The 14,618-nt window shown below is 40.5% G+C and overlaps 2 protein-coding genes across 3 annotated transcripts in view; one reads left to right on the plus strand and one right to left on the minus strand.

The window, feature by feature from the left end:
• Positions 1-14,618, minus strand: part of B4GALT6 (beta-1,4-galactosyltransferase 6) — a 110,468-nt gene that overhangs the window by 39,176 nt on the left and 56,674 nt on the right. The window lies entirely within an intron of this gene.
• Positions 5,066-7,413, plus strand: LOC147021678 (uncharacterized). The gene is given in 3 exon segments (XM_085891912.1): positions 5,066-5,779; positions 6,672-7,105; positions 7,108-7,413. Coding segments are annotated over 3 exon segments (1,119 nt in total). The 5' UTR covers positions 5,066-5,370; the 3' UTR covers positions 7,384-7,413.

The following is a 14,618-nucleotide window of genomic DNA, read 5'->3' on the forward strand; positions in this document are numbered from 1 at the left end:
CAATGGATTTTTTTTTGGTCTTCCCATTAAAAACAGTGCTGCTCGTGACGAACACATTGAATCACCATACATTCTGATCACTTGGCCATGAATAAGTCAAGATCATTTGCTCAATCCTTCCGTTGACTCATAGTACACTATTGTATTTTTCATCACAACTCTTTCTTCTTCTGCTTTAGCGACCCCAATTATTCCCACATTATTGTGGGGTTGGCCAAGGGAGTTTTTGGCCCATGTCTTTCACGAACTGGCTGGCCAGGCCTTATATTCGACTGAGTAGTTAGAGCAGGAATTAGCAATTTGGTCAAGGTGCCAGCGACAGCTCGCCTTACTCTTCGCAAAGGACATGGTGGGATCATTGACGTCTACCAACGATGCCAGCAGATGGGACCCCCAGTTTAACGTCCATCCGAGGGATGGCGCACACATTGATGAATCACCCAAGCTGTGAAACAATGGGATGATAGTCCACAGCTGGGTCGGGATTCAAACTCAAGGGTCATTCCATGTCAAATCATCAAAGAATCTGCCGTCATCTCTCAGATTTTTGTAAAACTTTGGGAACCAATTGGGACCCATGAAAAACGGCAAGAACTCAAATATTTTTGCTAACAGCCTCTTAATTAGTGAGATACAGACTAACGAACTTTGGACTAATTCGCATGACGTCACGAATTCAAATGGCCATATCTCTAAAAGTATAACACCTATAGAGCTGGTTTTGGTGTCATTTTAAAGGTATTTTCATGCCCTATGATTTTGTCTGGGCAACATTTTCCTCCCTCCAACCACAAAAAAGTTATCACAAAATATAAACTTCAATAGTGAATCCCCAAAAAATGTATCCTTCAAATTCATCCCAGAGGTACCTTATGATATCAAGAAGCTTCCACATAAATTTTGTGATGGGCACTCCAATAGTTTCTGAGATATGAGCAATGATGTACATGTACGTATGGCATATAGGTTCGAAAATCAGCATTTGTAATGTATTATACAATCATTCTAACCTAGCCATGACAGGGAACACAGGGAACGACCATCAATTGCTTTGAAGTATCATATACTTTCATTTTCAACTGGGCCTGAGGGGAAGAAACAAGTGCTGCTGTTGCTGCATTGAAGAGGAAATTGAAAGCCTAAGTCAGGTTAGTGAACACTGTGTACTTGAACTCACTTATTGATTGTATAATACATTACAAATGCTGATTTTCGAACCTATATGCCATACGTACATGTACATTATTGCTCATATCTCAGAAACTATTGGAGTGCCCATCACAAAATTTATGTGGAAGCTTCTTGACATCATAAGGTACCTCTGGGATGAATTTGAGGAAATTTGAAGTATACATTTTTTGGGGATTCACGATTGAAGTTTATATTTTGTGATAACTTTTTTGTGGTTGGAGGTAGGAAAATGTTGCCCAGACAAAATCATAGGGTATGGAAATACCTTTAAAATGATACCAAAACCAGCTCTCTCGGTGTTATACTTTTAGAGATATGGCCATTTGAATTGGTGACGTCGTGTTAATTAGTCCAAAGTTCGTTTGTCTGTATCTCACTAATTAAGAGGCTGTTAGCAAAAATATTTGAGTTCTTGCCGTTTTTCATGGGTCCCAATTGGTTCCCAAAGTTTTACAAAAATCTGAGAGATGACGGCAGATTCTTTGATGATTTGACATGGAATGACCCTCAAGCAAGACAGGCGAGTGTGCGTACCTCTTGCCTATCCCGTCAACCCATTTTTGTAACTTCACAACTAACCTCCTGAAAACATACCAATTTAAAACAAATTTTGAATAGAACCTCTAGGTTCCGTGCTCTATCATTTCCACACATTATTCATGGAACAGAACACTCACTGCATGATATGTTCAACAAAAAGCTTGACCAAATTAATCAACTCAAAAAAACAAAACAAAAAAACACATACACACCCCTCTTCTACACGCATGCGGTGAAACCAGTCACGTCAAGAAGACATGATTTATATTTTAAAATGAAATGCAACACTGCCTCTGAGAACTTCAAACCCTGCTAAAGCCAACAATATGCCTGGTGTTGGCTTATTGGTTAGGGTGGTGGGCTTGGGATCCAAGGATCCTGAGTTCAAATCCCACTCGGCTGTTGAATTAATACCAGGTGGGGTTGACTCTGCCTGTCATCCTTCCGAGGTCGGCAAAATGAGTGACAGCTTTCTGGTATCCTGTGTCGGAGTGGCAACCCATCCAGGATTGTGCCCAAGAGCCAGAGAATGCTTAGGCAGCACCAACGCTCTGCACAGAGTATGATCCCAATGGATGGATAGAAAGCCAACAACTGTCTGGACTCTTTCAAACTTTAACTCTGCATCAAAGCACAAATTAAGGATAGAAATATTCGAATAAAAACTCAATGCACAGGCTTAATGGGCCGAATGCCTCCTTCTGCGTTTAAGTTCCTCACATATCCTGATATTCCACTAATTAGTCATCCTGTTTGCTTGAGGAAATGAGATCATGTGCAATTGTGGCTCCAAAATCCAGCATATTTTTCCAACTCAAAATCGACGTCAAAAGAGCTGTGGTTAGCAGCAGAATTGCACCTCCACCCCATCTTCATAATGTAGACTTATAATATTTGACTATGAGCAATTATTATTAGTCTCCATGTCATGGTGCATCAAGCCTGGCAAAAGCATGCGATGCAGCAGCGGCAGTACTCGAGTGAAATGCATTCACCACAAGCTAAACATTCCAATGAACTGCAAGCCATGTTGCTTGACCACAACCACTGATGGCTCTTATCAGCTCCTCCAGAATTTTATTCAACAAGCACACTCTTCCAATCTCTCCATCTTGTTAATTTTGAGGCAGGAATGCCACAAGTGAGTTAAGCTCGTACAAGTCATCCTCCACAGTTACAGTACACTACAGGTAGTCATGCATTGGAGCAGCTCAGATGCAATTAACATTCAAAGAATATCAGTGTCATATTATTTACATAAATTGGACAAGTACAACAGTCATCGTGCATAGATCACCTGCCTAAGAACTTTCCTACAGAGTGACTTTGTAACATCAGCAAAGCTGGTTTTTAGTGAGAGATATGTGTTTTGGGGAAAGGAAAAATTAAAATAAAATAAAGCACTGACATTATTTATTTTGACTGAAATAATATTGCATTCCCTTTCCGTTACCTTTCCACAAGACATATTTCTCCCACCTCCCCCCTGCCAAAAATTAACAGTTTATGAATATATGCATGTGTATGTTTATATACTATTTACACTCTTTTTGAGGAAGAGGAGAGCCGTTAGGGTACCTCGACCCTGCTAGTATATATTTTATGTATCGATATCGTACTATTATCTCATATGTATGCCTGCTGTTCTTGTAGACCAATAAGAAGGCCCATTTGAGAACACACTCTAAATCATTTAGCTACGTTCGCAACTCGTTTAATTTCCTCCGATGTTTTTTATACAAGTATATATCCTAACATTAGCAAGGAATACGTTCCTAAAAAAAAGAAGCCACAAATGTCTGGGTCTGCGAATGCCATGGCATTTTTTTTTTAACATAGTCTAGGCTTGTGGAAGAGCGATGAAAGAACAAACTGGAAGAGCACTCGGTGGAGCAGATACCTCTGCCCTGCAACGCCTGATCCACGAGAACATTTCTGGCCCAATACATTTTTGAGATATCATGCTACATATCGTTTTTGAGCCCCATCTCTTGAAAAAGTGAGAAAAAGGTTCAAGAATGAGAAAAAGGCAACATTTAGGTCTGGTGGAGCAGAAACAGAGATCGATTTTATGTTAGTAGGAAAAAGTTGGATAAAGAAAATTCGAAATGTGAAAGTTATTCCTGGTGAACTCCAGCACAGCTTGGTGGTAATGGATGTGGACTAAATAGATGAGGTGAAGAAAAAGAAACAGCAACAGAGTAAGCGTACAAAGACCTGGAAGCTGAAAGATGGAGAAGTAAAAAGAAAATTTGCTGAAAGGATGGATATTCTCTGGAAGGAAAAGGAAGAAGACGGAGATATCTGGACAAAGTACAGGAATTGTGCTCAACAAGAAGCAAATGAAGTTTGTGGTGTTAGTAAAGGAAAACCACGTCATGGTGAAACCTGGTGGTGGAACAAAGAGGTGAAGGTGGCCATCGAAAGAAAGAAAGAAAGCTTCAAGAAGATGCAGAAACAGAACACGGAAGAAAACAAAGCAAGATACAAGAGAGATTTAAGAAGAAGGCGAAGAAGACGGTGGCAGACACCATGAAGAAAGAAGCTGAAAAAGAGCTGGAACAGTTGCAGATGAACAGACAAGGAATTTTTCAGAAACTGAAGATGATGAAGAGGGAATCTCGTGACATCACTGAAAGCAACTGGATAAAGGATAAAAATGGGAGGATTTTCTTTGTTGATGAAGATAGAAAAAGAATCTGGAAGGAGCATATGGAATCCATCAAGATTCAGGAAAATCAGTGGGATGGTTTAGTAGAAGCTGAAAGAACGGAGGGCCCAGTGAAAGAAATCTCAAAGGAAGAAATAAAGAAAGCTTTGGAAATTATGAAGAATGGAAAAGCAGGTGGTCCATCAAGCATTACGAAGGAGCATTTTACATTGTCTCCTCGTGGATTAGAAGTATTACATCAGGTTTCAAATGAGATAATGCAAAGTAAGAGCATGCCAGAGGATTGGAAACAAAGCACGTTGGTACCCATCTACAAAGGTAAAGAGAGTGTCATGGAATGTGAATCGTATTGTGGAGTGAAACGACTGGAACATGGAATGAAACTTGTGGAAGGAGCGTTAGAGAAACGGCTCAGGCAGGTGGTGAAGATTGACGAGATGCAATATGGTTTCATGCCAGGAAAAGGTACGGTTGATGCAATGTTCATAGTCAGGCGCATGCAGGAGTGCTATCAAGAAAAGAAAAATAAATTATTCATGTGTTTTGTGGACCTGGAAAAGGCGTTTGACAGAATCCCCAGGAAAGTCATCGAATGGGCACGATGCAAAAGAAATGTTCCTGAGGCTTTGGTGGAGGTTATAATGAAACTTTATGAAGATGCGACGACACGGGTTCAAGTTGGTAGTGTAGACCACAATACATCCGTATCCAACTGTCTGTTTCGTGCAACATTACTGGGGGCAACTTTATTATTGATCAATAATTCCAAAAATATAAGCATTCAGAAAATGTGTGTCCCCAATCCTCAAAATTGCTAATAAAAGCGTAAAAAAACGAATAATTTCTGAAAATAATGTCACATTAAATTTCGCTGACCAGTCGATTCACGTGATAAAATAGGCCAATCAGCGTTACCGTATTTGACGCTCAGTGAAATTGATGACGTAGTTTCACACAATAACCAAATCATGGTCGCTGTGCCATTGCACTGCGAACCAAAGATGGTTCTACCAAAGATGGCACCCACGGAACGCAGTTCTACAGCGGATCGTACATTTTCTTCAAAATTTTGCGTTATGCACGTAGATTCTACAACAAAAAGTAACTTCATCGTGTTCAATAACGAATCGTGGAAACTATTTGTCGATTTCGCTAGCAAATGGGTGAATTACGACTGCAAAGAGAGTGATATAGTTACCGAGATTGCAACAAAGCTTGGTATTGATTTTCACGATACTGCTCCATGCATTGCGGCTCAGCCCTCACCCTCGAGTAACATTGGCTACCACTACAATTGCGACAAGCGCTTCTGTGACATCAGTAAAATCAGAAGAAAAGAGAAGTCATTTGCAAGGAAATCTACTTCTCAAGGACAAGGTATGTGTAAACTCATCCACCATGCATTGATAATGACTTTAAAATTAACTTATGTAATGTTAGATTGGACATGTGAATGATGGTTTAATACTACTACAGCATTCATGATGACGATGATTTGGTGGAAGACTAAGTTAGTGACTTTGTATCATGTTCAACTTGCTGTAGTAGTACAATTTTACTGTAATTTTGGAATCCTGGTTATTCACGGAATTATAACTGTCAATGATTTGATATTAAACGAAAAGCCATTATTGGAAGGGGTGGATATAGACTACAGGAACTTTTGCAAATCTGTTAACTGGGGATCAGCGAAGCAGGTGCATACAACAGCCTTCCCTTCCATGTGTATTTCATTCAAATTCACCTCATATCTCTTTGTAGCCTCGATAGTGAGGCTATATATACTTTCATGATATTGTACGTATAAATTTCACGGAAAAAAAAAGTGAGGAAATATTCGCTTGGTTACAAAGAAATCCTACGTAAACAAACATGGAAATACTGTTGTTTTAACCGGCATCGCTGGTCCCTCTCTCACAAATGCGTAAAAATTACTTACGTCCACCCCTCCTACAGCATGCTGGCTTGTATTGTAAGCAAAGGAGAGAATGAAAAGATTTGTTGGGAGATATTACACAACACAAAGTCCATTTCATCTAATTTCAACTAGTTTTCCAGAAATTTATGGAAAATGTTGAATTTTGAAATGCCTGTCTTATAAAAGGCATACTATATTCTGGCTACAAAAGAGGTGTTTTCAGATTACAATTTTACAACACAATATCTATTATCTAATATTGTAATGTTACATTTTAAATAAATAAGCAATCTTATTGTATTCTCTTTGGTTGTCTTTGCATCTTCTATCATTTCATCAATGCAAATACAGGAACAGATATGAACATACTGGATAACCAACCAAGTGACTTACACGGAGGACAGCCAAGCCAAAAGTGTGTGCTTCGTTCAGATGGCAAGGACAGCCAACGAGAGTGGAGAAAACGTCACATGTTTCCAGAGGAGTGCATAATTTGCCACTCAAACAAGTACAAACGTAATAATAAAACTGGTAAAAGGTCAATTGTAAGGTTAGTCAAATGTGAGCTTATTTGTGGTGGGCAGCTCCTGGAAGCTGCAAAGCAAAAGGAAGACATTGCACTTCTACAGCAGATACAGGGTGAAGATTTGGTGGCCTCTGAGTTGCAGTACCATCGTGACTGTCACAGAGCCTACACAAGGTTCCTGAGTAAGCCGTGTAAGCCTTTGACACCCATTCGGAGTGGCCACATGATTGCTTTAATTGTATTCAGTGAATAAACGGTGAAAAAAAAAGATTAATTCAAAATAAAGAAATCTTGACTTTGTCAAGATTAAACCGTATATTTATCCATGCAATCAAAGAGGTTGAAAATGTCGATGCTCCTTATAGAACCTGGAATTTAAAGACAAGTCTGCAAAGAACATTTCCGCAACTTGTGTTTGTCATGCCTACATTTCCTACAAACCCAGTAAAGTTTTATGTTGCCCCCATCATTGTTGCACGAAAATTGAAAATTAAACGCATATATACTGCATGCCCTCTGGTCTTGTGGTTTCTCTGAAAAATTCAATGTGGCCGCGGGCGTTCATCAGGGATCGGTGCTTTCGCCGCTCCTGTTTGTGACGGTACTCGACGTATTGCCAGAATCAGAAAGAAAAGGTGTGTTGTTTGAATTGCTTTATGCGGATGATTTAGTCTTGATTGCAGAATCAATGGCAGAGTTGGAATCACAGTTCAACAAATGGAAGAGGGCGTTTGAAGGCAAAGGTTTGAAAATCAACATGGGGAAAACGAAAATTATGGAATGTGGTGAAGAAACAGGGGTTATTGAATTGGCCAAGAAAGATCCATGTGGAGTTTGTGGAAAAAGAGTGGTAAGTAATGCCATCAGATACAGTTCTTGTCACAAATGGATTCATGGTAGATGTACAAATGTGAAAAGAGTGACACAAAGAATGGATGGTAGTTTTGAGTGTAAAGCCTGCATCAGAAGAAGAAATTTAAGCCACCAGGATCAGGATCCGGATTCGGAGAAAATATTGAAAGATCTTGAGAGAGTCAGCAGATTTTGTTATCTGGGTGACACCATCAACAGTAGTGGAAGCAGCGAGCTTGCAGTTACAAGAAGAACGATATTGGGTTTGATGAAGTTCAACGAGCTTGCATTAGTGTTATGTGGTAATAGACTGCCTTTGAAGTTGAAAGGGAATATCTATACCACCTGTGTGAGAGCAGTAATGCTTTATGGGTCAGAGGCATGGACTGTGAGATCGGGAGAAGAAGGTCTCTTGAGAAGAACAGAAAGAGCAATGATTAGAAAGATGTGTGGAGTGTAGTTGGTCGACAGAAAGAACACGAAGGAGTTTATGGAAAGGATTAGTCTGAAAGATACAATAGTGGAGGTGGCAAGAAGGAGTGGCTTTTGATGGTTGGGTCATGTGCTTAGAAAGAGAGGTGATGAGGGAGTTAAGAGAGTATGGAATTTAGAAGTGGAGGGGAAAAGGGGAAGAGGAAGGCCAAAGTTGAGTTGGAAGGAGTTGGTTATGAAAGCAAGTCAGAAATTGGGATTGGGAGTGGAAGACGCAGAAGATAGAAGAAAGTGGAGAGCTGGAGTTATGTCATGGAAGAAGTGAAAGTCAGCAACCCCCCCCCCCACCCCCTTAAGGGGGATAATACTGACTTAAATTAATAATGATGATGATGATGATGATGATGATGATCTCTCAGTGGTGAATAATAATCACTTAAAAAATTATAGTAGTCAGATACGGATACGTATCTTCACCAAAATCGAATCAATTTGACGTTGTCAAACATTCAATATGTCAACTAAGTTTCATCCGAATCCGTCCACAACTTTTTGAGATAGCGTGCAATATGTTAATTGACATATGCAATATATCCACAACTCTCAATGGTGAGGAATCACTTAAAAAATTATAGAAATCCGAATCTTCACCAAAATCAAATCAGTTCATCCTTGTCGCACACTGAACATGTCCACAATTTCATCCGGATACGTCTACAACTTTTTGAGATATCCTGTACACAAACAAACAGACAAACAGACAGAAAGAGGTGAAAACATAACCTCCTTCACCTTCAGTGACGGAGGTAACGAGAAGGGCACTCGGTAGAGCGCGTACTGCATACCCCCACCAACCAATGCCTGATCCACGAAAACATATCAGGCCCGATACATTTTTGAAATACGATGCTATATATTGTTTTTGGCTCAATCTCTCAATGGCGAAGAATCACTTTAAAAATCAATCAATCTCTCAATGGTGAAGAATTACTTTAAAAATTAAATAATTCTCGCACCCGGATCTTGATTAGGATATTCACCATAATCGAATTAACTTGTCCTATTTACACACCCAATCTGTACATCAAATTTCATCCGAATCCGTCCGCAACTTTTTGAGATATCGTGCTATATATCAGCTTAGCCCTATCTCTCAATGGTGAAGAATCACTCAAAAAGTTGAGGGACACGGATCCGGATCTTCACCAAAATCTAATCAGTTTGTCCATGTCACACACCCAACCTGCCCACCAAATTTCATGCAGATCTGTCCACAACTTTTTGAGATAGCATGTACACAAATAAACAACCAAACAAACAGACAATCAGACAGCCAGAGGTGATAAAATAACCGCCTTCCACCTTCGGTGACAGAGGTGATCAGGACACAACATAACAAAGGGAACAGCAGAAGAAAGGGAAAACATAGGGGCAATACCCCTGGGCGATCATCTGGTAGCGGCTGGATAAGATAACCAGGGAATCACTGGTTGTCACGGATGACCCACAAAGTATATAGTGGAGAATAAAGTAAATACCTATGGATTTTTTTAATGCCATGAACAAACGTTGGTACATCACGGGTGATGAAGTTGGTGGTCAACTTTCATTGGAATTGTGTGTAGTTTCTGTGAAGGCAAATACCAATTTGGGGGGGAAATCCCCATATAGACCCCCTTCGACAAAATTTTTTTTAATGGCATAAACATACTTTGGTACATCGTGGGTGATGAAGGTTGTGGTAAAGTTTCATAATGTGTGTGTGGGGGGGGGGGGCTTCGGAGAAGAAAGCAAGAAAGCATACATGGTGATGAACGTTGTGGCAAAGTTTCATCGAAATTATATGTGTAGTTTCAGAGAAGTTGAAAGTATTTGTGGACAGACGTAAGGACGGCCGAACATAAACTCCCAGGAAACTACAGTCCAGATGAGCTAAAAAAAAAATCAACAGCAGGGTGGAGGGAGAAAGTAAAGTAGTTGGAGATGGATAACCAAGGGATACAGATAATGATGAGGGGTAAGGGAGAACACAAAGGGTGGGCAATATTGATACATAAACAAAATTGTGTTTGACCAGTTTGTGATTTTGTCAAGGTCTGAAGAGAGAGAGGAGAGGCTGCGACCTATCTGTCAGAAGGATGAGAGATGTCATGGCAGAGAATGGAGTCGTCAGAGATAAAGAGCATTTTCCAGAGGGTCATTGAGATAATTGATGAAGATTAGGAATAAGATGGGGTGCAGAACACTGCCTGTGGTACTCCAGCCTTGATAGGGATAGGGGATGAAAGGATTCCGTTGAGAGCCACACGTTGACTACGAGAGTGGAGGAAGTCAGTAATCCAAGAGTGGAGTTGGCCTTGGATTCCACAGGCAGACAGTTTGGAGAAGAAGGCAGGATGCCAGACTGTATCAAAAGCTCAATATATGTCCAGATAGATGGCCTTGATGTCATGTCTGATATTGAGAGCCTCCACTATTGTTGGGAGAGTAGAAGCAGCATGTCCAAGGAAGAGTGACCCTGTCTGAATCAGAATTGATGATCTGAGATGAGGCTGTTGGATAAAGGGAATGATTTTATGTCAACTGTGATGATGGATTCCATGACCGTGCTGATTGGAAGTACAGGAAGCTAATTGGGCTGTAGTTAAGATCTGTTTTTGCACCTTTTGTGTAATGCTGTGATGTTGGCTGATTTCCAAGCAGATGAAAGATGACGTTGGGCAAATGACAGGGTGAAAGGGCAGAGAGAGGAAGCACAAGAGCAGCAGGGCAGGTTTTTGAGGAGACATGAGCTGATGCCATCCGGTCCAGTTGCAGAGTCAGAGTCGAGGGTTGGTAGAAACTCGATTTGATTTTGCTCAACAGAAACTCGGTTGCCAGAAACTTGAGACTTGCTTTGTGCCCTGCTGCCTCCTCGAGTTAGGTGGGTTCAATTTGGTTTAATGAGCCTAATATTGTCACGAATAAAGGATCAGCAGTATGTTGCCCTGATGAGCCCACAACAAGGGTGAAATCTAGATCGACATCTCTGCTTTCGACTATTCATGACCATAGGCTTTAATCTCAGTCTGCAAAGGCTTCTACTGCACCAATTCACCCTGTGTACGTCATAATTTTTCCAGAAATATACAAAGTTTGATTTAGCACATTAGCGATGCACTCTTCAATGTAATTGATAAAGTTTTTTTTAACCCTTTCAATAAGTTTTTATGTGTCAGGTTTGACAAGTCAAAAATATATGGGTTTTAATTGTTTTGACCAACAGAAGTTGATGGATGCTGTCAATTGCATTTTAACACTTTTGTATCTTTTTTGCGGGATAGTTTTTCAACAAATAAAAGGTATTCTGATGGGTGGGAACTGCAACCTGCGAATAGCGGACATTTTCCTTGTTTACCTGTGAGTTTTCATGTACGCAGAGGCAGATGAAAGAGAAGTTAGGTTTAGCCAAAATGTTATCACCTTTATGCAGTTGCACAGATCACCATCACAATCACCATCACCACCACCACCCGTCCGTCGAGGGGTAATCTGTGGAGGGTAATCTGACCTGTGTTTGAAACGAGAATGAGCAGCGAGACCAGCTCTGTTTACAAATTTCCTGCCGCGCAAGTGGCAGATCAAGGTGCCGAGGAGTGAACTGCCTTCTCCAGCTATCCTACATTTTTGCTTTCTCTTGGTGTCGACGAGTTTTGGGATGGCAGTGAGAAAAGCTTGCCAGGATTGGCATTTTTGGGCTTCCTGCTCCAATTCAGTCATTGGGATATTTGACAAACAGGTGACTCATCAAAACATCTTTGAATTGGAGTTTCTGCCCTCCGATGGAACGTTTACCACATGAGAGTTCTCCAGACAGAGCTATTTTGGGGAGCCAACCATTTTCCATTCTGACTAAATGGCCTATTCAGTGCAGTTGAGCTGTGATAAGGGCTTCTGTGCTTGGCATGTTGGCCATTTTATCATTCCACTTAATGTTAAGAATCTTACGTAAGTGGCAATTTTGAACTGTGTTGAACTTCCTAGTGTGTCTGCAGTAGAGGGTGTAGGTCTCTACTGAATACAAGAGTGATGTTAGTACCACAGCTTTTTAGTTTTTTAGACGCCTTGACATCGTGCTGAGACCAGACGCGGTTTTCCAATTTCCTGAAGGTAGCAGAGGCCATTTGTACATCCTTAGTGACTTCATCATCAACAGAGTTGGTATTTGACAGTACTGCCCAAGTATGGGTAGGTGAAGCAAAATACAATGCTGAGTGCTTCTCCATTCAGGAACACTTTTGGCATCACCATCGTCCTGAGTATTTAGCGGGGGCTGAAAAAGCAATTCAGTTTTCTTCACATTTATTGAGAGACCGAAAGAAGTGGATGCAGCATTGGATGGTGTTTAGAAACCTTTGGATATCTAGCAGGTTGGTAGACAGCACTGCAGTGTCATCGGTGTACAATAGTTCCATAATGCACTTCTTGCGGACCTTGATGTCAGTTTTGAGTCTTCTAAGATTGAAGAGGCCACCATAACATCTGGTTATTAAGAACACCCCATAAAGTTGTGTTCTCAGTTGCCCTCAAGACTAGTCAGATATAATGCAAAAAAAAGTTAGGTGCTAAGACACAACCCTGCTTCACGCCATGGCTAACACCAAAGGTGTCGCTGCATTCAGCCCCAATGGTGACTTGCCTTGTTGTTGTCTTGAAAGCTTTTATGAAAGAGTGTGAGATTTGTCAGGATTGAAAGACATGTTCCACGTGTTGGACCAGTTTGTGATTCTATCAAGCTCTGTAGAGAGTGAAGAAGCTGCTGCTTGCCGGTCTGAGGGATGACAGCTGGTATGGCAGAGGGTGGAGTCATCAGCAAACAGATGAAGAGGATTTTAAGGGAATTTGTTCTTCCGACCAACCACTGCAACGTGCATACATATATATTGATGAGGTTCATGATCCCGAGCACATATATATATATATATATGTTTGTACATGGATTGTAGTCCAAGAGTTTTTTTTTGTTGTTGTTTTGTTTGTTGTGGTTTCGTTGAAAATAATACCATTACCATGACATGCATTAAAGATCAGCACACAAAACATTTGCTATACTTCTGCCAGGTCTTTGAAGTTTCACCTTTAAAACCAATTTGGAAAAAAATTTCTGGCATTCTAGCTGATGGTTTAAACCACATGACTGAATTAACTACACAGCGCGCGCGCGCACACACACACACACACACACACACACACACACACACACACACACACACACACACACACACACACACACACACACACACACACACACACACACACACACACACACACACACACACACACACACACACGGCATGCCATTATGGCTGATATTTTAAAAAAAATGCAGTTGTTCGTGACAAACGAGCATATCTAGTTACCTGTACTGCTGAAAGTGGACAGAGGTCATGTTTTCACCCCTGCTTGTTTTACAAGTTTACTTGTTTGTTTGTGAACAGGATATCTCAAAAATGTTGTGGACATACTCGGCCAAGAATTGGTGGATAAGTTGGGTGTGTGACAAGGACGATTTGATTAGATTTTGGTGACTATCAGGATTCTAAAATTTTTAGTGATCCTTCATCATTGAGAGAGATGGGGCCAAAAAGGATATACTGTACATCACAATATTTCAAAAACTAGAGGGGGAGCACTCGGTAGAGTGCAAAACCTCCGCTGCCAATACTGCTAGGTCACTCAAGTGAACCTGATATCCTATTCATTCAATTTGACGTCAACAGTGCTCACAGAGTTATAGTTTGCAACTTTCCCTTTTACTTTTAACTTTTACATACTCAATTCATTCGTCATAACTAGATTCCTGGAGACAGAAATTGATTTTACGTGGGTATATCCACGTGAAGTTCCAAAATTAGCCGCAATTATAATTTTGGCATGTTTTTTTTGTTGGAAATCACTTATAAGATGTAGAAATGCAAAAAAAAAAAAAATCGAAATTTTGTTGAAAAAAAGTTGCAAAAAAGTTTTTTTTTCTCCAACAATTTTTTTTTGGGGGGGGGGGTTGGAGATCACTTAAAACATGTCGAAATGCACAAAAAAAAACTTCAAATATTTTTTCAAAATGGCCGCCATTGCGGCCATATTGGATTTTGGACCAAGTCCAAAATCTAATGGCATGATCCTTGGACCATACCTAATCCCCCCACCACGTTTCGTCAAAATCCGTCGAGGAGTTTTTCCATAATACTGTTCACAAACAAACAAACAAACAAACAGAAAGGGGTGAAAACAGTAACCTCCGATCTTCGATGGCGGAGGTTAACAATGCAAACAAGCCATGAGAAAACGTGGAGGTTGAGTTGGGTAGATGACAAGAACAAACCATTAGATTTTGGTTTAGGTCCAGATGCAGATGCCACCGATCAATGGGATACAAAATGTTAACTGTTTAGCCTGGTGGAGGTATGCTTTACCAAATGCCATTCTGGTTTAGACCATGGTTCAAAAGT

This window comes from Eptatretus burgeri, chromosome 8 (assembly GCF_056783735.1).
Source record: "Eptatretus burgeri isolate ZD-2024b chromosome 8, Ebu_testis_v1, whole genome shotgun sequence".
Taxonomy (NCBI): domain Eukaryota; kingdom Metazoa; phylum Chordata; class Myxini; order Myxiniformes; family Myxinidae; genus Eptatretus; species Eptatretus burgeri.